Source organism: Theropithecus gelada, chromosome 15, assembly GCF_003255815.1.
Source record: "Theropithecus gelada isolate Dixy chromosome 15, Tgel_1.0, whole genome shotgun sequence".
NCBI classification, from domain to species: Eukaryota; Metazoa; Chordata; class Mammalia; order Primates; family Cercopithecidae; genus Theropithecus; species Theropithecus gelada.
This window is the reverse complement of record NC_037683.1, coordinates 98988473-99010913: the sequence shown is the minus strand read 5'-3', so window position 1 is coordinate 99010913 and position 22441 is coordinate 98988473. Positions and strand designations below refer to the sequence as shown.

Sequence of the window (22441 nt, the reverse complement as noted above, 5' to 3'; positions counted from 1 at the left end):
CCCATTAAATATTATTCAGCAGCATCGTTAGTAATGTCTGTGTAATGTTCTATTGAGTAAGGTACAATAAATGACTTGAATGATAACAGATTGAAGATTTAAGTCTTTCTCCACATTTCAAAATTATAAGCTGTCTTGCAGTAGATACCCTTAATTATTTGTTTTCATATATGTGTCTGATTATTGTCATGAATTCTTAGAAGTTGCATTTCTCAAAGAGAATGAACATATGTTGCTGAAGACTAGGGAAAATGGGTACTACAGTGCTGGTGAAGTATTAAATTAGTTCAGCCTTTTTGAAGTGCATTTGATAGTATGTTTTCAGTGTTTATATTTAACAGCATCCATCCGGATTTATTTTGGTATTTTCTGTGAATTGGGATTTAACTTAATCCTATTCTTAGTGGTTAAGTAGCTACAACTAAATTCATTCTTTCTCCAAAGAGTTTTAAAGTGTCGTCGATGGATTTATTGAATTGTTAGACATTTCACATTTACAACTGCATACCTGGTCCACTAATGAAAGGTACGAAATATCATTCAGAAGCCATTAAACATTGTTACTCTGTGTTGGCTGTTACAATGGTCAGGTTAGTAAAAACAGATTAGAACCTGATTGATAAAATGTCACCATAACTTGCTTATAATTCCTCACTTTTTGAATTTGAATTCAATTATTTTGACCTCTTACGCATGTGTCCCCATTGGTTTGAAACACCACAGTTCTCATAATCTGTGATCCTACATACTAGTTATGTTTGGGGGTTTCTTGTTGCTCTAGTACCACTGTGTTTCTAATTTATTTTGACTTTAAAATATAGTCTAACATCCTGTAGTTCTTTTCAAAAACAATTTACAGACGTTTCTACCTATTTTTTCTGAATAGTTTATTCTGAATATGATTCACAATAATTTTATCAAATACCAAAAATTTCCACTGGATTAAATTTGTAGACTAGTTTGGGAGGGACAGAATTTTTCATATCCAGTCTTACTACTAAGGCACATGATGTTTTGTTTTGTTGATTCAAGTTTTTTTATGCCTTCACCTATGTTTTTTAGTTTTCTTTTTGTAAGTTTTATATTTCTGTTTACCTTTGTTTCTGTCATGAAAGAGTTTTGTGAAAGAGTACTCCTATTTTCAAACATTGTTTCTATTAAGAAAGCTATTGATTTTTATATATTTACTTGAAAATCAACCTTCTTGCTGAACTTTTTATTAGTTCTTGTAGTTTCTGAGTTGGTACTTTGGATTTTCTTGATAAATACCTAGAATTCTGTGATTGATAGCTATATTGTGTATCTTTCATTGTTTTTGAATAGAATTTTGACAATGTTTAAAATAAAAGGGATACACTGGGCATCCTTGTATTTTATTTTAACTTTAATGGGAATGTTGCTAGTATTTACATTAAGCGTATTCTTGTTTTGAGATACATATTTTTCTGTTTCTCAAAATAGAAATAAAGAATTTCTATTTTTTTAAAAATCAGATTTAAAAAAATTTTTGCATTTATCAATAAATGTAATGTGACCATATTAGTCTATAACCTTTGAATGTGTTGTATTGTGTTAATAATATTCCTCTTATTAAGCCATCCTTGGATTTTAGAAATAAGTCAGCTTGGCTGTGTGAATTGATCTTTTATGATGCAGCTATTTCTGTTTGTTAAAATTGTGTTTTAAGGTTTTACATCATAAGTTAGACAAGTCAGTTTCCTTTTTGGAAACTATCTTTGTCTAGTTTTGGAAGGAGGCTGATCTGACTTTGAACACTTAAATGTAAAGGCTTTTATTTCTCCACCCTATGTTCTGGAGCAGTTGAAATAACATATGTTTTAATGAAATTTGCAAAAAATGTGCCTCTAAAACTCTCTGATTTTGTACCCTTTAATTGGGTAAGAGGGGGTGCTTTTGAACTTTTTCAGAGTTTTCTATAGCTCAGTCTAGACTAGTTTTTTATTTTTTGTTGAGGGAGTCTTGATAATTTGTATTATATATTTTTATGTAAGTGACATTTAGATTTTAAAAATTCAGTAGCAGAAATTTGTGTGCTATCTGCAATATGTATATTGCTTATTTTCTGGCTTAGTTTTTTCCAAGTTTTTGATACTTAAAACTTAAATTTGTTGTTTTACAATTTTAGAAAGCTGATGTATTCATTATTTCTATTGGAATTTTTTTTTTTTTTTTTGGAGACGGAGTCTCACTCTGTCGCCCAGGCTGGAGTGCAGTGGTGTGATCTTGCTGCAAGCTCTGCCTCCTGGGTGCAAGGAATTATTCTGCCTCGGCCTCCCGAGTAGCTGGGACTACAGGCGCACATTACCATGCCCAGCTAATTTTTTGTATTTTAGTAGAGATGGGGTTTCACCGTGTTGCCCAGGCTCTTCTCAAACTCCTGAACTCAGGCAATCCACCCGCCTCAGCCTCCCAAAGTGCTAGGATTACAGGCGTGAGCCACCATGCCTGGCCTGGAATTTTTTATACTTATTAATTTATCCCTTTACCTCTCTGCAGGTTGATTTTTTTCTTTTTCTAACTTCTAGTAGGTTTACCTAAATTTATTTTTGTCTGTTGATCAAAGTAAGTTTCGAATTTTCTCTTGATTACAACTTCTGTATTCCCCTCCCAAATTTTAATATTAAGATCTCTTTGTTATTTTTTGTATTACTTGTATGCAATGTTGGTATCCTTTAGATTAGAATTATTTAGGCATGAGTTTATATTTTAATTGGTTGTATTATTTTTGTGAAGACTTTTTTCATTCTTTCAAATTTTAATCCATTTTGTTCACTGGCATGGAATTTATGATTTGCAGTAATTTTTTGTGGCTTAATATCTGGTCAGTTTTTATGTTCATGGGCACTGAGAAAATAATATTCATTCTTTGTAGGCAACATAATGTAACATATATTATTTAGTGAGGAGAAAAAAAATGTTTTTCTTTTTACTACTCACACCACTTCCAACACTTTTGTGCCCAATGTGTGGGGATTTTCTCCACACATTCCAGTTCTCCTACTCTCCACACACCAACTGGTGTCCTTCCTACAATTCAGTTATGATACAAACTACCTGGAGTTAGTGCAGACCTCAAGGATTAAGGACTCAGTCTCCCACGACTGCCCCTCACTTCAGATGCCAATCAAAAGTAGTGGGTCCCCAGGTTACCATACTTCTCTCTGACTTAGTTACAAACAGGGGTTCCCATAACCCTCCTCACTTTGATAATTTGCTATGGCAGCTCACAGGACTCAGGGAAACACTGAATTACGATTCCCCGTTTATTATAAAGGATATGATTTAAGGACTCAGATGAACCGCCTGATGAACGGGTAGGTCCAGAAGAGTCCTGGGTACAGGAGCTTTCTTCGCCATGGAGTTGGAGTGCACCACCCTTCTGGCATGTGGATGCATTCACCACTCAGAAGCTCTCTGAATCCCGTGCTTTGGAGATTTTTATGGAGGCTTCATCATGTTGATATGATTAACTCAGTTTCTAGCTCCTTTCCTTTCCCTTGAGGATGGAGTTTGGCTGAAAGTTCCAAGCTTCTTATCATGGCTTGTTCTTTTTGGTGACCAGTCCCCATCAAGGAGTACACCAAGAGCTGCCTCATTAGAATAGAAGTTGTTTCTATCACCCAGGAAGTTCTAAGAGATTTAGATGCTCTCTGTCAGGGAGTGGGGTCAAAGACCAAATATTAGAACAAAAGATGTTCCTGGCACCTGCATTGCTTAGGAACTGACAAGGGTTTTAGGAGCTCTGTGCCAGGAACTGGGGGGGTAGAGACCAATATGTATAGAGAGATTTCTTATTATTTCATATTTGGCTGGGCACGGTGGCTTATGCCTGTAATCCCAGCACTTTGGGAGGCTGAGGTGGGTGGATCACAAAGTCAGGAGTTCGAGATCAGCCTGACCAACATGGTGAAACCCCATCTCTACTAAAAATACAAAATATTAGCCGGGCTTGGTGGCGCGTACCTTGTAATCAGCTACTCAGGAGGCTGAGGCAGGGGAATTGCTTGAACCCGGGAGGTGGAGGTTCCAGTGAGCTGAGATTGTGCCATTGCACTCCAGCCTGGGTGACATAGTGAGACTCTGTCCCCGAAAAATATATTATTTCATATTTTTTATTATATATCTATTCAACTTTCTATATCTGTTTATTTTTTGTCTTCTCTATCTGCCTAAGACTTAAAAATACTTAACAGTCTCAGTTATGTTGTGTTTCTGTCAAGCCTTCATTTAAAAAATATTTTTTTCTATTTTAATGTGGGGTTACTTGGCACATAGAATTTTGTAAGTTTTCTATGTTCCTTTTGCATATCCCTTTAATAGTATAAAATTATCACATTTATCTCATTCAGCATTTTTTGCCTTGAATTCTGTTTTTATATTGGTTTGAATTTGCTTGATGTATATTTGCCTTTTTTTTCCGTAAATAAGAGGTTGAATTTTGTTGTTTGACCATTTGTCTTTTAATAGACAAGTTTGACCTATTTAAAATTCTTATGGTTGAGGTGTTTGGGTGTTTATGCTTTCTGTTTTTGTGCTTCTTTATTGTTTATTTTTTATTTAGTGTGACACTTATTTTAGCTGTGGAATCCAAAATGTAAAATGCAAAAAAAAAAAAAAAATTTTAAAAAGCCCCTAAACCTCAAGATACAGATCACGAGGCATATTCTGCATTGGATTTTTCAGTCTTGCTCCATCTGCCTTAAGTTTAATAGAGATTCCTTCCAGATTCTGAGAAGTTGTCTATTGTGAGTTTTCTTTTTATTTCCATGTATTCATAAGTATTTAGGAAGATAGTAGAAGCTATGGAGCTGTTTAGGTAGATGTAATATTTTATTAAACTTATCTTTAGATTTGTTAGGTCAGTACAACATAAAGCAAATCTTGGTTTGTCTTAACATTAACAGAATTAAAAGAAAGGGACCAAAATACTTTGGTAAACTATAATTTAACATTGTAAGCAATTATAACTAGCAATAATTCATTGTAAGGGTGGGGGCTGTGACCAAAGAAAGTATGTGCAGTGGAAACGTCTTCATCTGGAAGTATTTGTTTAATTGTCATACGTGATTGAAATGAGGAAGTAGTATCAATTAGGAGAGTAGCTTATTGTCTGTAAAAAAATTTTTTTTTATTGGGGCGTGCTGATTGGGGGACTATTTGAGTGTTGGATTCTAGAAAATGTGCCCAATAGAGGTCTTGTTCTTTGGCAGTGTCTCCAGAAAGGAACAGGCTGGCAGTTGCTTCTCTTTCAAGTTGCCCTTTTCTTTGAGCTTTTAAAAAGTGATTCTATTGAATAGTTAGTGTTTCTCGTAAGTGAATGATCCTAAAGTTAAGCAGTTTAAAAATATTTATGTTTTGTACTGTATTTTTAATTGTAAAGAGAATACCGCCTTTGAAATACTGAATTTGAGAATGTATGTCAATAAATAGTAGTGCTATCTGTTTCAATCCATCACCCCCATTTTACCACCCATTACTTGGAAGGGATTTGCTGAAATTACCACTAGATGGCAGTCTTGCATTTTAGTACCAAGCTTCTCTTTCACTTTCTCTCCAACTTTGTTTTTCTCAGATATTTGAGGATTTTCAACTGCCTTCTTAAATAAATTGAACATGTTTGGAACCAGGCAATAAAGTAGAATTTTGAAGTCTAGCCTGTAACATTCTCAACCCTTTGCCCGTGTTAGTTAATTCAAGACTTCTCTGCCTCCCTAGAATGGATTAGTCCCCCTGACAAATGTTCCTCATACATTTTTACCTTTTGGGGTGCTCTTTACAGTTTAATATTATTTAGCTGTGTGACTTTCCTACATTTCCTTTTTCTCTTTGTAATTAGTATTTTACATTGAGGTACTTTGAGACTATCTAAATATCTTGTTCCTTCTCAAGATTTTAATTTATTCATATCAGTATAGACTTGGTTTCCTATTTGACTCGAGTTATAATTTGCTGCTATCATTATTTATTTTGATATTCAAATTGTCCATGGTTTGGCCAGTGGGATACCATTCATGCCGGTGTGTGTGCCCTTTTGAGATATCCCTATCTTTCCTTATGGGTGCCCTTGCTTTTTGGCACAACAAGATGCTTAAGGCCTATCTTGCTTTTCCCTGCCCCTGAATGAAATCTGCCGTTTCTCCGAAGAGTGCCGTTTTGCTTTAGTAGTGAATGGTGTTTAAAACCCAAGATCTGGCTGGGCGCGGTGGCTCACGCCTGTAATCCCAGCACTTTGGGAGGCCAAGGTGGGCGAATCACCAGGTCAGGAGTTCAAGACTAGCCTGGTCAACATGGTGAAACCCCATCTCTACTATAAAATACAAAAATTAGCTGGACATGGTGGCGGGTGCCTGTAATCCCAGCTACTAGGGAGGCTGAGGCAGGAGAATCGCTTGAACCCAGTAGGTGAAGGTTGCAGTGAGCCGAGATCGCGCCACTGCACTCCAGCCTGGGCAACAAGAGTGAAACTCCGTCTCAGAAAAAAAAAAAAAAAAGAAATTCTCTTGAAAACCAAGATCTGTACACGTGGTATACACATTGCTATTGGGTTATTAGCAAACTATCTCAATGAACAATTAGAGAGTATATTTAGTACCTACATAATATTTACATAGAAATTCACATTTGTAGTGGTTTCCATATTTGAATGTACATGTTTATATTTGTGTGTATATAATCACACAAACACACATACACGCCATGAGGTTATACTTATACCTTAACTTTCAAGCAAATAACACAGGCTTTATTCTTGTTTTCTTTCCATATTTACAACTTTCTTCTCCAAGATAGATAATTTTGGGCCCCATTATCCATATAACTTATTAGATCAATTCCAGTTTATGTAACAGTCTCCGTATTGTCTATTTGGACAGATGCCTTCCTCCACCTTATTGAGGGTCTGATATCCCAAATCAGTCTTCTTTCCATCCTCCTGCATGGGTTCCCTCCCTGTTTGTTTTTTCATTTTGTTTGTAATTTCTAGTTTTAGTACACTGTGATCAGAGAGTTTGTAATATTTCTATTTTGTGAAATTTACTGTTGTTTTCCTTGTGATGTAATACAGTATCAGTTTTTATGAATGTATTGTGCTATTGAGAAGATATATTCTTTATATCTTATATCTTAATATATCATCATCAAATTCCAAGCAAAGAAGTTATCTTTGCTTAAAATTTGCTGATCATATGTTGTCATATATATTATCAATTTTTATGAATGTATCATGTGCTATTGAGAAGAAGATATAAAGAATATATCTTCGGCTGGGCGCGGTGGCTCACGCCTGTAATCCCAGCACTTTGGGAGGCCGAGGCGGGCAGATCACGAGGTCAGGAGGTCGAGACCATCCTGGCTAACACAGTGAAACCCCGTCTCTACTAAAAATGCAAAAAATTAGCCGGGCGAGGCGGCGGGCGCCTGTAGTCCCAGCTACTCGGGAGGCTGAGGCAGGAGAATGGCGTGAACCCGGGAGGCGGAGCTTGCAGTGAGCCGAGATCGAGCCACTGCACTCCAGCCTGGGCGACTAAGCGAGACTCTGTCTCAAAAAAAAATAAATAAATAAATAAAATAAAATAAAAGAATATATCTTCACATAAGAAGATATATTTTTCGTCTGTATCAGGATGAGACATTTGACATTTAGATGTAAAAATTGCCATATTGATTATGTTATTGGGTTCTCTATGTTTTGTTTTCTTGTTCAATTCATCCATCTTATTCTGAGAGTGGTGCTTTGAAGACTATTATCAATAGTATGTCACTGTCAATTTCTCTTTGTATCTCCTGTAGTTTCTGCTTTATGTAGGAGGTTGATCTTATCGGATGCATTGATATTAAGTATTATATTTTCATTATGAATTGTGACTTTGTCATTATAAAGTTCCTCCTTTTTCTCATTAAATATTTTTTGTTCTAAAATCTACTTTAAGGGTTTCAACCCCGATTTTATTGTTCCATCTGCCCTCTATATCTTCGCTCATTTTACTATTTATAAACAATTTAAAGTTTGTTATATTCTGTCTTCTAGTAATGCTGAAGGCCTGGGCCATGTGTGGTTTTGTTTGTGCTACTTATTGAGTTTATTTATTTCTTCTTTGGTTGGGATGAAAAACCAAATTCTGAGACTGGAGGATAATGGCAGCCACCTCAATCTGAATCTGAAATTGCAGCTGTAATGCTAGATATGTTAGAAGCATGTATTTTTTTCTACATAGAGTCACTGAGTGCAGATAACATGCAGCTTATGATAAGTGCCTTCAGGTTGATGAGAGCTCCACTTTAAACTTTCCTTGTTCTCCTCGTCTGTTAAATGAGGGTGTTAACATCAACTCCAACATTTTACAAATCTGTGATTTATAGTACATTAATGATTAGGACCTAAAACACCTCATCTTTCTTTGTATTTGCACATAATATTGACCATGTCCTCAATAAAAATTTGGCCTTTACTTGGATATTATTAGGGGCTAGTGCCATTGGATGTTACTCTGGCAATTTAATATTTTGATTATCTATATTTGAGACAAAAAATGGACAATTTTAAGCACACTTTTTTCATGTATATGAAGGTTTATCCTTTGGCTAATGAATAAATCTTGTTCAGATATAGGCTTTGTATTACTATATCAGGTTGAATAGGCTGGTTTATTTAGTCTGAGTTTGTTTCATTTGATTGATTCTTGCTGGGGCAACTTTGTCCAAATGGTTTTTGTTACAGTCAGAATATCCAAATATAGCTAACTTCACTGTGACCAAAATTTCATATGATCGTTTTAAATGTGATATAAGAATACATTGTTTTAAATGTAATATAAGAATAATTGTTTTTTATAACATTAGAACACATGAGACAAATCTAAAGTGCCCTTTGACTTCAACTTGAACCTTTCACTTCTTTATATAGTTAACTTTTAAAAATTGATACATAATATTTGCACATATCTATGGGGTATGTGTGATATTTTGTTACATGTATAGAATGTGTAACAATCAAGTCGGGGTATTTAGGATATCCATCACCTTGATAATTTATCATTTCTCTATGTTAGGAATATTTTAAGTCCTCTCATACAATATATTGTTTCTGATCGTCACCGACTCTGCTATCGAACATTACAACTTAATTCTTTTCTTGAACTATATGCTTGCACTCATTAACCAACCTGTCTTCATCCCCCCATCCCTGCCCCACACCCTTCTCAGTTTTTGTATCTATTATTTTACTTTCTACTTCCATGAGATCAACTTTTTTACCTCCCACACATGAGTGAGAACATGAAGATTTGTCTTTCTATGCCTGGCTTATTTCACTTGACATAATGACTTCCAGTTCCATCCATGTTGCTGCAAAGGACGTGATTTCATTTTTTATGGCCACGTAGTATTTCATTGTGTATATATATCATTTTCTATATTCATTCATCCATTGATGGATGCTGAGGTTGATTCATGTCTTTGCTGTTGTGAATAATGCTACAGTAAACATGGGCTGGGTGTAAGTATCCCTTCAGTATACTGATTTCCTTTACTTTGGATAAATACCCAGTAGTGGGATTGCTGGACCTTATGTTATTTTATTTTTAGCTTTTTGAGAAATTTCTGTACTGTTTTACATAGTGACTACACTAATTTATGTTCCCAACAGTGTGGAAGAGTTCTCTTTTCTCCACATCCTCACTAGCATCTGTTACTTTTTTTCCCTCTTTTTAATAATAGCCATTTTAACTGGGGTAAGATGGTATCTCATTGTAGTTTGATTTGCATTTCCCTGATGATTGGTGATGTAGAACATTTTTTTCATATGCCTGTTGGCCATTTGTATATCTTCTTTTGAGAAGAGTCTATGTCCTTTGCATACTTTTTAATGAGATTGTTATGATTTTTTTTTACTATTGAGTTTTTTGAGTTCCTTGTATATTTTGGATACTAATCCCTTGTCGGATAAATAGTTTGTAAATATTTTCTCCCATTCGACGGGTTGTTTCTTTACCCTGTTAATCGATTGTTTCGTTTGATGGGAGAGTTTGGTCAAGTTACATTCATTGTTATTGATAGGTAAGACTTACTCCTGCCATTTTGTTGTTTCCGTTTTGTTGTTTTGTAGTCCTCTCTTCTTTTCCTCTTTCTTTCCTATCTTCCCTTTTGTGAAGGTGATTTTCTCAGGTGATATTTTTAAATTTCTGTTTTGATTTTCTGTATATCTATTCTAGGTTTTTTGAGATTACTGTGAGGCTTGCAGATAACATCTTGTAACCCATTATTTTAAACTGATGACAACTTAACATGGATTGCAAAAACGAACAAATTAACAAACAAGCAAAAATGAAACTAATAAAGGCTCTATACCTTTAACTTCTTCCCCCCTCACTTTTTGACTTTTTGTTGTTTCTATTTATATCTTATTCTATGTCTTGAAAAGTTGTATTATTATTTTTGATAGGTTCATCTTTTTGTATTTCTACTCAACATATGAGTAGTTTACTCACCACAATTACAGTATTATATTATTCTGTGTAGTTATTATTACCATTGAATTTTGTATTTTCTGATGATTTCTTATTGCTCATTAATGTCCTTTTCTTTCAGAATGAAGAACTCGCTTTAGCATCTCTTGTAGGACAGGTCTGATGTTGATGAATTCCCTCAGCTTTTATTTGTCTGGGGAAGTCTTTATTTCTCCTTCATGTTTGAAGGACATTTTCAATGGATGTGCTTACCATTCTAGGATCAAAGCTTTTTTTCCTTCAGTGCTTTAAATTTGGCATGCCACTTTCTCCTGACCTGTAAGGTTTATACTGAGAAGTCTGCTACCAGATATATTGGAGTTCCTTTGCATGTTATTTGTTTCTTTTGTCTTGCTGCTTTTAGGATCCTTTTTTTATCCTTGACCTTTAGTAGTTTGATTATTAAATGGCTGGAAGTAGTCTTGGAGTTAAATCTGCGTGGTGTTCTATAGCCTTCTTGTACTTGAATGTTGATATCTTTCTCTAGGTTTGGAAAGTTCTCTGGTATTATCCCTTTGAATAAACTTTTTTTTTTTTTTGAGACGGAGTCTCGCTCTGTGGCCCAGGCTGGAGTGCAGTGGCCGGATCTCAGCTCACTGCAAGCTCCGTCTCCTGGATTTACGCCATTCTCCTGCCTCAGCTTCCTGAGTAGCTGGGACTACAGGCGCCCGCCATCTCGCCTGGCTAGTTTTTTGTATTTTTTTAGTAGAGATGGGGTTTCACCAGGTTAGCCAGGATGGTCTCGATCTCCTACCCGTCTTGGCCTCCCAAAGTGCTGGGATTACAGGCTTGAGCCACTGCGCCCGGCCTGAATAAACTTTTTACCTTATCTCTTTCTCTACCTCCTCTTTAAGGCCAATAACTCTTTAATTTGTCCTTTTGAGGATACTGAAGTATGCCTAGATATTGTAGGCATACTTCATTTTATTCTTTTTTTTTCTTTTGTCTTCTCTGTGTATTTGCAAATAGCCTGTCTTCAGGTTCACTAATTCTTTCTTCTACTTGATCAGTTCTGCTGCCAGGAGACTATAATGTATAATGCATTCTTCAGTATGTCAGTTGAATTTTTCAGTTCCATAATTTCTGCTTGATTTTTAAAAATTATTTCAATCTCTTGGTTAAATGCATCTCATGGGATTCTGAATTCCTTCTCTGTGTTATCTTCAATTTCACTGAGCTTCCTCAAAACATCTATTTTGAATTCTCTGTCTGAAAGATCACATGTCTCTGTTTCTCCAGGATTGGTCCCTGGTGCCTTAGTTCATTTGGTGAGGTCATGTTTTCCTGGATGGTCCTGATGCTTGCAGATGTTCGTTGGTGTTGGGCATTGAAGAGCTAGGTATTTATTGTAGTCTTCAGAGCCTGGGCTTATTTGTACCCATCTTTCTTGGGAAGGGTTTCCAAATATTCAAAGGGAATTGCATGTTGTGGTCTAAATCTGGTCACTGCAGCCATATCTGCACTAGGGGGATCCAAGCCTGGTAACACTATGACCCTTGCAGACTTGTGGAGATACCACCTTTGTGGCCTTCAGTGAGGTACAAGAGAATTTCTTGGATTATCAGGCAGAAGCTCTTGTTCTCTTCACTTACTTTCTCCCAAACACACAGTCTGTCTCTCTGTGCTGAGCTGCCTGGAGCCGGACGAGAGATGATACGAGCAACCCTGTGGCCGCCACCACTGGTACTATACTAGGTCAGATGCAAAGCTAGCATAGCACTGGGTTCTGCCCAAGGCCCGCAGCAACCACTGCCTAGCTACTGCTGATGTGTTCACTCAAGGCCCAAGGGCTTTATAGCCAGACTTGTGTCCTACCCTTCAGGGCAATGAACTTCCCCCAGCCCAGGGCAGGTTCCAGAATGCTATGCAGGAGTCGGGGCCTAGAGTCGGGAATGTTAGGAATCTACTTGGTGTTCTATTCGACTGCAGCTAAGCTGGCACCCAAACTGCAAGACAAAGTTCTTCCCACCCTTCTGTCTCTTTTCTTCATGTAGAAGTCTTTTCCCATATCCGTCACCATCCCAGGCCTGCGTTGACCACTGCCTGGCTCCTGCTGACGTTCCCTCAAAGCACAAGGTCTCTTCAGTCAGCTTGTGGTGAATGCTGTCAGGCCTGGGTCTCTCCCTTCAGGGTCTCCCTTCAGGGTAGCAGGCTCCTCTGTGGCCCAGGACAGGTCCAGAAATGCTGTCCAGAAGCCCAGACCTGAAATCGTGGACCCGAGGAGCCCTCTTGGAACTGTTGTCAAGCTGGTGACCAAGCTGCAAGACAAAGTCCCCTTTACTGTTCTCTCTCCTTTCCTTGAGCAAAAGTAGTACCTCCCTGTGGCCACCCCCTGAAGCCAGCATGGCTCTGGGTCTCACCCAAGTCTTGCAGTGAGAACTGCGTGGGTACCACTGATGTTTATTCAAGGCCCAAGGGCTCTTTAGCCAGCAGGTAATGAATCCTGCCAGGACTGGCCTCTTCCTTTCAAGGCAGTGGGTTCCCTTCTGGCCCAGGGTGTGTTTAGAAATGTCAGCTGGGGCCTAGGGCCTGTCATGGTGGCCTCAGGACTCCGCCTGGTACCCAGTTTTACTGTGACTGAGTTGGTATCCAAGTTATAAGACAAAGACCTTTTTGTTCTCCTCTCTCCGCTCTCAAGTGGAAAGGAGCCTCTCCTGGAACTAGGAGCTGTGCTTCCTGGGGTTGGGGGAAGGGTGGTATGAGTACTCCCTTGGCTGCTCTGGTTGGTGTCCCACTGGGCCGCATGCACCCCACATTCGCTGGCTCAGAGCCCAGCGCAGCACCAGGACTTGTCCAGAATTTCAACCCTCGTGACCTAGACTGCCTTTCAAATTTATTTAGGACGCCAGAGTGCCTTAGCCTGCGGTGGTGAGGCTAATCAGAACTCAGGTTCTGACAGCTGGGATGGGCAATTCCCATCTGGCTAGGTCAGTCTGAATACTCCCTTCGTGGACACTGGCTGAGTTCTGCCTGGTGTTGCTTTCTGCTGTGACATAGGCAGCACTGAGTTCCAATGCCAAGTCCCACAGTCACTGCATGTTCTCTCCCTGAAGCCCACAGATTCTCTGCTGCATGTGGCCACTGCTGCTGGACTGTGGGGGTGGTGTGAGCAATTCCAGATTGTCTTTCCTGCCCTCTTCAGTGCATTTCCTTGGTATGATCGCTCACCTGAGTTTTGGTTCTTAAAAAGGTGCTTTCCTGCATGGATAGTTGTTCAATTCGGTGTTCCTATTGTGGGGCATGGAGTTGGGGGCGGTAATCACTGGAGGCTTCTATTTGGCCACCTTGTTCTGCCTCTCAGCTATTTATTTTGTTAAATAGGTTTACTTTCTCTCACATCTTCTCTTTGCTTCCTGGAACACCAAAAAATTGAATATGTGTTTGCTTTATGGTGTGCCATATGTCATGCAGGCTTTGTTCATTCTTCTTTATTCCTTTTTTCTTTATTTGTGTCTGACTGGGTTATTTGAAAATACTGGTCTTTAAGTTCTGAAATTCTGTCCTCTGCTTTAGTCTATTGTCAAAGATCTCTAATATATTTTTTTTTTCTGTCATTCAGTGAATATTCTTCAGTTCCCGTGTTTGTTTGGCTTTAAAAAAAATGATATCTATTTTGTTAAACTTCTCACTTACCTTCTGAATTGTTTTTCTGATTTCTTTGTATTATTTATCTGTGTTCTCTTGTATCTCACTGAGCTTCTTTGATATCATTATTTTGAATTATTTTTCCAGCATTTCATATATTTCTGTCTCATTGGAATCTGTTGCTGGAGAATTGTTGGTTGCTTTGGAGGTGTCATATTTTCTTGTTTTTTTTTTTTTTTTCGTGTTTCTTGTGTCCTTACGTTATTATTGGCACATCTGATATAACAGTCGCATCTTCCAATTTTTTAAATTTACTTTCATGGGGAGGACTTTTTTCTGAAGGCCTGTCTGTGATATTGGCTGGGTAGGGCACTATGGCTTTGATTCTGGGTGGATGCAGTAATGTACATCCTGTATGATGTCTTTGGTTGTAAACAGTGTCAGTGGTTTCTGTAATTGCTTCAGTGGCTTAGGGGGTGTTTGTTCATGGCGGCTGCGGTGAAATTTTGCTGGGAATGAGGGTGCCAGGTCGGCCATTCCTTGAGCACCAGGCGTGGCAACAGCAGGCCAGATTCCTGTCCTTAGGACCCAGCATGACTGGTGTTAGTGGGTCTAAGTGGGCCAGTTCTTGGGCCCCCATGCAGCCTTCTCAGATGCTGGCAGTTGCAGCTTTGGGCCAGATAGGTGGGTGGGTCCTTTGGCTCCTGAGCAGAAGGCATAGCATGAGCAATGGCAGGACCAGTGGTGGGACAACCCTCTGCTTCCTAAGCAGTGTGTGCAGTGTTGGTGGTGGCTGTGACAGGCTGGGTGGTCCAGTCCCCAGACCCGCAGGTGGTGTGTGAGGGTGTGCCAGCTGCAGAGGTAGTGGCAGGTGAGGTGGCCTATCTTTAGACCCCTGGGAGGAATGCTCAGGTGCCAGCAGTGGGTGACATGGCTGAGCGATCCCTAGGCTCCCAGGTATGCTCTGGTGTTGGGGATGGTGGGGAAGCCAGGCCAGGCAGGCCTGTCCTCAAACCCCTCACGTGATTTATAGGGGCTTTGGCTGTAACGAGGATGGGTGGGGTGATCCCTAGACTCCCCTTAGAGTGTTTGAGTGGGGGCAGCAGCAGAGCTGGTGGGCTGGGGAAGCCTGCCCTCAGGGAGCTTGCAAATGTACCCCAGCCCTGCTGCTAGGGATTGCTAAGCTGCTATCAGTGGCAGGCTGGGGAGTGTGTGCCTCAGCCCCAGGCGACAGCTGGGGACCCGGGAGCCTGTTTGCAGGGCGTGTGTTAACTCCATTGCCAAGGGCAATGGAGTTGCTGCCAGGGACTTGTGCTTTGGCCCCAGTGGCAGCGGTCAGCAGTGGTGGTGGCTGCGGGTAGAGGAGCCTGTCCTCTGGGCACCTGCAAATGCATGACAGCTTGCTGCTGGGAGGTGGGGTCTCTGCCGGTGACTTTTGCTTAGGTTTCAGTGGCAGCAGCCTGTGGCATTGGTGGCTGTGGGTTGGGGAGGCAGGGGGCAGGATGCAGTTCAGTGGGGGTTGGGTTCTCAAAACTGTGCCAGTACTGCTGCTGCTTAGGTCACACCCCATGTGAACTCACTCTCTGGAGCAATGCCTTCATGCAGTCTCAAGGCAGCTCCCTGTGTTAGTCTCAGGACCTGCGAGGATGGAGGGGCTGCCCCCTGGCTAGGACTGGAGGAGTCTGTAGTATGGATGTGGACCACTGAGAATCTCACTTACCCTTTTCCTGTACTGGGAAGCCTCCCTGGCTCCCGGCCAAGTAGCCTGCCCGCCTTCCCTCTCCTTCCTTGTGTTAGGTGTTCTGGTTAGGTTTCGGTTGAGTTTCAGTGTTCTGTCTTAGATGATCTATTTTAAGTGTGATGATCTACTCACTATTTTGCTGCTGCTTTGTGGGGGAGGTAAGTGCCAGATGCCTCTAGTCAGCCATCTTGAAGCCCCTCCTCTGTCTCCTGTGGTCACTATTGTAACTATTATAATGAGTTTTGTGTTACGATGAGTTTTATGTGGGTGGAAGGAGTCAAAACTTCAGATTGAAGTGGCTCGCTGCATCCCAGGAAGGGATCAGGAAGGCAGACTTATTTTATATGTACCAGTGACATTTCTGAGTTTCAAGAAAGATAAAATTTTAACATGCTTCCACTTTAAAAGAATAGGTTACTTAAAAGGAAATAATAATAATAATACCAGCAGCTAACATTCATTGATTATTTGCCACATGCCAGACCTTGTTCCAAGTGCTAACACACGTGATCCACACAACAAACAACCCAGTGAGGTTGTCACCCTCATTTTACAGAAAAGAAAATGGGGGCATAGAGTGGTTAATAGTCTGGCCAGGATCATGCGTCTGGTATGTGGTGAAGCTGGAATTCAAACCCAGGAAGTTTGGTTGTGGATTGCATGCTCTTAATCACTGTATTTTTCTGCGTATTTAAAAAATTAAACTAGTGTTGGACTGCTCGTCTGTGGCACTGGAAGCCAGTGGACATCCAAATGTCTTTTGAAGAATCTGTAAATTGTCACTGCCAGCAAACTGCATGTCAGTGTTTATAAGAATTGAGAAAATATACAGAGTGAAGGTCTGTCTCAAAAACAGTAATTCAGAAATATGCTATCTGATCTCTCTCTGAACAATGTGAGTAAAAGGTCTCAAGATAGAAGTATTGGAACAAGGCGGGTAATATAGGAAAAGTGAAAATTAACTTGTCTCAGTGGGATGGCTTAGTTATTTAATATAGTGTTAGAAAAATATCAATCATGACTATGAGGGTGGAAAAGTAGAATTGAAAAGCGTGATAGAAAGCTTCCAGATTAAGGAAGAAAAGAAAATATGGAGCAATGCAACCAAACCAATAAAAATAAAATGGTAAGGAAGAACAAAAAAAGCATTTGTTGATATCAGAAGTAGAAAATAAGATGTAGGGAATACAATGAAATGTATATCCATCATCACCAACTATGAATAAACTGTGAAGTACCCTCAAAAGGTCAGATATTAAAAGTAACACAGTTTAGTGTGGTCTCTCTCTCTCTTTCTCTCTCCCTCTCTCCCTCTGTTCTTCTGTCTCTCTCTCTCCCTCTCTCCTCTGCTCCCCACCGTGTGTGTGTGTGTGTATATTCAGTGACAAGGTTGAAAATGAATGGGCGAAGATAAACTAGGCAAATGAAATTAAAATAAAGCAAAAGTGGTTAATATTTGTGTCAGTCAGCCGGGCACGGTGGCTCACACTTGTAATCCGAGCACTCTGGGAGGCCGAGGCGGGCAGATCACCTGAGGTCAGGAGTTTGAGACCAGCCATGGCAACATGGTGAAACCCCATCTCCACCAAAAAATACAAAAATTAGCTGGGCACGGTGGCATGCGGAAGGCTGAGGCAGGAGAATCGCTTGAACCCGGGAGGTGGAAGTTGCAGTGAGCCGAGATTGCAACTTTGCACTCCAGCCTGGGCAACACAGTGAGACTCCATCTCGGAAAGTAAATAAATAAATAATAATGTCAGACTAAAATGTCAAGGTCAAAAATACTGACTTGCATAAAGACAGATATTTTGTATTTGCAAGTTGCAGTCCTTGAAGATGGTGTAAACCTTTATACAGCACAACAACCCTAGCCACATGGCACCTACATAAGCAGGGCAAAAAGCTCCAGGAAATACAACTTGATTAGAAAACATTTATGAGAATTTAAAGTCCTTTCAGAATTTGACATATCAAGAAGACAAAAATAAGTAAGGCTATAGAGAATTTGAATAATATAATCAACAAGTTTGATTTTTTGATTCACTAGGATCCCATTTGAAACCTGAGACGGAGGTGTGAGATACAAGAAAAAGTGGTACTAATCTGGGAGTCCAGTGAAAGGAAGTAACAGGATGAAATCCGAGATTACCTAGAAAGCAACTCATCCAAATTAGAATGAAAAGTTAGTTGTATCCTGGAAATACACTTTAAAAAAGTGGACTGAATTCTAAGAAATGATATAACATGATAAAGAAACCAAAAACTTAGGGACATCAGGAGAGAGAGAGAGAGAGAGAGAAATACCAAAAGCGATTAGGAAAAAGTGAGATTCTTAAGAGGCTATAGCTGTTGAAAGGAAATTTTAAAAAATATGTTTATTAATAAGTCACCATATTGATATGGTATTCCAGCTGAATTATATTTATCCTTTAAAAAATAGATGATGCTTTTATTATTTATTCTTTGGAAGTTTTAAAAGTTAGTTTTCTGAAGCTCGTATAACCTTTACCATAATTGGTAAAAGTAAATTGAAATAAGAAAGATCATCTTAAGAATTTAGATGGAAAAATTCTAAATATTAGTTCACTTAGTCACATAGTGTTAAAAGGGTAGCATTTTCTTAGAACGCAAAGATAGTTCAACAATAGGAAGCCTACCAACATAATTTATTGAATCAACAGTTTAAAGGAGAAAAGCCGTTTGATTCTATTATTAGATGTTGAAAAGGCATTTGATAAAGTAATTAAAACTCTGAAGTATAATAAAAATTATAGTGAAACTACTCAAGTTATGGGACTAATAATAGCATTTACCATCTAAAAGTGGTTGTGAGGATTTAACTACTTAATACAGGTAAAAACCATTAGAGCAGTGTCTCACATACAGAAATTATTCATTAGCCATTTTTATTACTTAAACATGACAAAGTTGATTTGCAAAAAAGGGGCAAATATTTCATGGAATGGAAAACATTTTGGTTCAAGTCATGAAAAAGAATTGTTTGTTCTTACCACTATATTCAGCATAATTTTTTTGAGGTTTAATTTATCTAAATGTAGTAAGAGTAGAAAATGAAATAAATGATATAAATACTAGGTGATAAAATATTTTAATTATATTACTAGAAAATTCATGAGACTGCTAAAAACCTGTTAAAATTAGTTTATTTGATAACATGAATATTAAGATAAATATAAAAAATAAATGAATAGTGCTTCATTGTGGGAATAACCAATCAGAAATGGAAAGGGAAAAAAGAATCTTATAAAAATACTCACAGGTAAGTTTAATAAAATTATTCTGTACCAGGAAAAGAAAATGACTCTATCCTTAAGTTAGAATTTAAGACAAGTCAAACCAGATCTCAATAAAAGTTGTCAGCCTTTCTATAATTAACATGAATTTAATTCAGTTCAATCTAGAAACCTAGTATATCATTTAGAAATTAGGTAAGATGATTTTAAAGTTCATGTGGAAAACATATTTCTAAGAATACCCAAGAAAATATACTTTATATTTTTGAGTCCCTCTTCCTTTTCTCTCCTACGAACACATACCTCATGGAGAAGAGTGGGGAAGAAAGCAAAGATGCCATTTTGGTGGCGTTTTCCCATTAATTTCAGTGTAGGTGGAAATACACGGAGAGTTAGAGGGGTGATTGTACATTATGTCTTTACGTACGTTTTGACTGTTTCACTTTTTATAAGGAATATGTTATCTTTAATTGATTTCATGTAGAAAATTTAATAGAAAAGAGTTTAATGACTTTTCACTCTAAAGTTGCAATCCTGCATTATTAAACTAAAAAATAAAAGCATATAATTGATTGACTTGGGATGTTTAAGAAATGCATCAGATTTTTAAAATACATACTAAAACACTGAAATGTAATTTATTTCTGCTTTCCTGAATGTTTGGTGCTTTCTACAAAGGCAAGATTAATTTTTAATTGAAAAATTCTGAAAATAATTTTCTGTCTTTTTTCTGTCTTTCAAAGGTATGCAACCACTCATGTATTCGGTTCAGGAAGCATTAAATGCCAGACCATGGTGGATTCGTATGGGGACTGACATTTGTTACTATAAGTAAGTATTTTAAGAATATTAATAGAACGTCAGCTTACAGAAGGCAGTATTAAGTACATCCTGTTTCAGTGTAAAAGGAAACAGTAGAGTTATTATTGCATACTTTGAATTGTGGTGCTATGCTCTAGTAATTCTAAAAAATCCTTTCGAACTTGAGATCCACTTACAGAGTGTATATAGTAGAAATAAAATGTGTTGTATAGGCAGATAAACTTAGGTCCAGGCCATGTCTCCACCGCTTAGAGAGTTACGTGTCCTCAGCTTTTCCAGCTTTAAAACTCTGGAAACTTTATTGAATAAAACTGAAATTAGGAATTACGAGTAGTAATTTGCAGTGGCTTTTTGTTGTTCCTATGGTATCAAGTATAACTCTTAGTTTTTCCCTTTTTATATTAACACACAATATTTACTTCATTGTAATTTCCAAAATGTTAACTGGAGATGTGTTCCAAATACAGTACATCAGCTTACACTGTTCATCTTTGACTGTAAATATGTGATCTACTTATAGCAAGTTAGAAATAAGTGCTAGAGGCTGGGTATGGTGGCTCACGCCTGTAATCTCAGCACTTTGGGAGGCAGAGGTGGGCAGATCACCTGAGGTCAGGAGTTCGAGACCAGCCTGGCCAACATGGTGAAACCCTGTCTTTACCAAAAATACAAAAATTAACTGGGCATTGTAGTGTGTGCTTGTAATCCCAGCTACTCGGGAGGCTGAGGGAAGAGAATCGCTTGAACCCGGGAGGTGGAGGTTGCTGTGAGCCGAGATCGCACCACTGCACTCCAGCCTGGGTGACAGAGCGAGGCTCCATCTCAAAAAAAATAAAATAAAATAAAATAAAATAAATATAAAATAAAAATAAAATAAAATACAAAGAAGTGCTAGAAATCATTTCCTACTTCTGTGGAACAGTTTGGTTATTCTTCAGCTCCACCTCTAAGTACTCGAGGATTCTCATGTATCTTGCTTCTCATTTTTACTCTGTGTCTACAAATGTTTCCAGGTAATGTTCATTGCTGTTTCCACTTGGCACCCCTGTTTCTGCCCTCACTAAGTTCAATCCTGACATTTCTGTATGGTGAATTTTGACTTTTTAGATTGTGCTTAACTGGCACTAATGCCCCTCTTTTTTAGTTTTATCAATTAGAAGAAGGCTTCTAAAATTAAACTGTTTTGACATGGCTTTGGGAAAAACTTGGTCTTAAGTACTCTTATTTTCTGGGAAAGAAAATCTTCCTTGGGATTCATCTCAGTAAGATTTCTTCCTTACTCTTATTGCCAAAATGAATAGCAAATAAATGAGAAACAGAAGTAAAGGTAATATGTAATTCATCTGCACCATAATACATCTTGTACTTCTTTTAATGGTAGACTAACATAAAAATAGTCTTTGATCACTTGTCTGTTTCTCATAAAGTTGGGTGAAGCTACCTGAGCAGTGCTTGGCTAGATTTTAGCAGAATTATTTAGACTATTAAAGAATGAAACAATGTTTTTCAAAATGCATTCTTTATTTCACGCTTCTTTATGTTGTCACATTAGAAATTGTCAATCAAGGAATGCTTTTTCACATTGCAAAATGAATGATCGTAGCAGGACAAGTTGTTCTATTCTATGTAAGGGGTGATGGCAAGGATTTTTATATTTTTAGTTTAGGTTCTGTCTTTTCTTTTGGCTACTACTTCCTGATCTGTAAGTGGAGTTCAATTCAACAAACATTTATTAACCACTTTCTATGTATGACTCTATTCTAGTTGTTTTCCTTAAGCCTGAGATAGCTTTATTTTAATTTTAATTGTTTTAATTTTAATTTTAATTTTTTTTTTTGAAACACAGTCTTGCCCTGTTGCCCAGGCTGGAAAGCAGTGGTGCGATCCGGCTCATTGCAGCCTCAAGAGCATATCATCATTCCTAGGCTCAAGTGATCCTCCCACCTCAACTTTCCCAGTAGCTGGGACTACAGTTGTGAACCGGCTAATTTTGTCTTTTTTGTAGAGACTGGGTTTTCACCATGTTGCGATCCATCTGCTTCAGCCTTCCAAAGTGCTGGGATTACAGGCATGAACAAAAGTGCCCGGCCTGAAATTTAGATGATAAGGATTAAAATCTGTTTTTGCATTGTGCCGTAACTTTTCATGTCAGCTAAGTCCATTTAGATGATAAGGATTAAAATCTGTTTTTGCATTGTGCCATAACTTTTCATGTCAGCTAAGTCCTGTGATGCTTGTTTGTCTTATCTATAAAATGGAATAAAACTGCTTTTCACCATTACATGAGATAATATATGTTTCACTGGTTTATAAGCTAGAAACTGCCATATAGCTATAATGTGGTAGTATAAATACCTCTCCAATTAAATGTTAAACTTTTGAGGGAAAAGAGTTGGCAAGGACTAGTTTTTGAACTTGTTTTGCATTTTTGTTAATCCTTAGCACTCTGTCATTGGGTACCTATTCAAGATACTGTGCATAAATTAATGAAGACTATATCAATTTGAAAATGCTTT

At 38.2% G+C, this 22441-nt stretch overlaps 1 protein-coding gene across 1 annotated transcript in view; it reads left to right on the top strand.

Annotated features, from left to right (window-relative positions):
• Positions 1-22441, top strand: part of AGTPBP1 (ATP/GTP binding protein 1) — a 199417-nt gene that overhangs the window by 126332 nt on the left and 50644 nt on the right. The window contains 1 exon segment of the mRNA XM_025360322.1: positions 19847-19934. Within this exon segment, the coding sequence (XP_025216107.1) occupies positions 19847-19934 (88 nt within the window).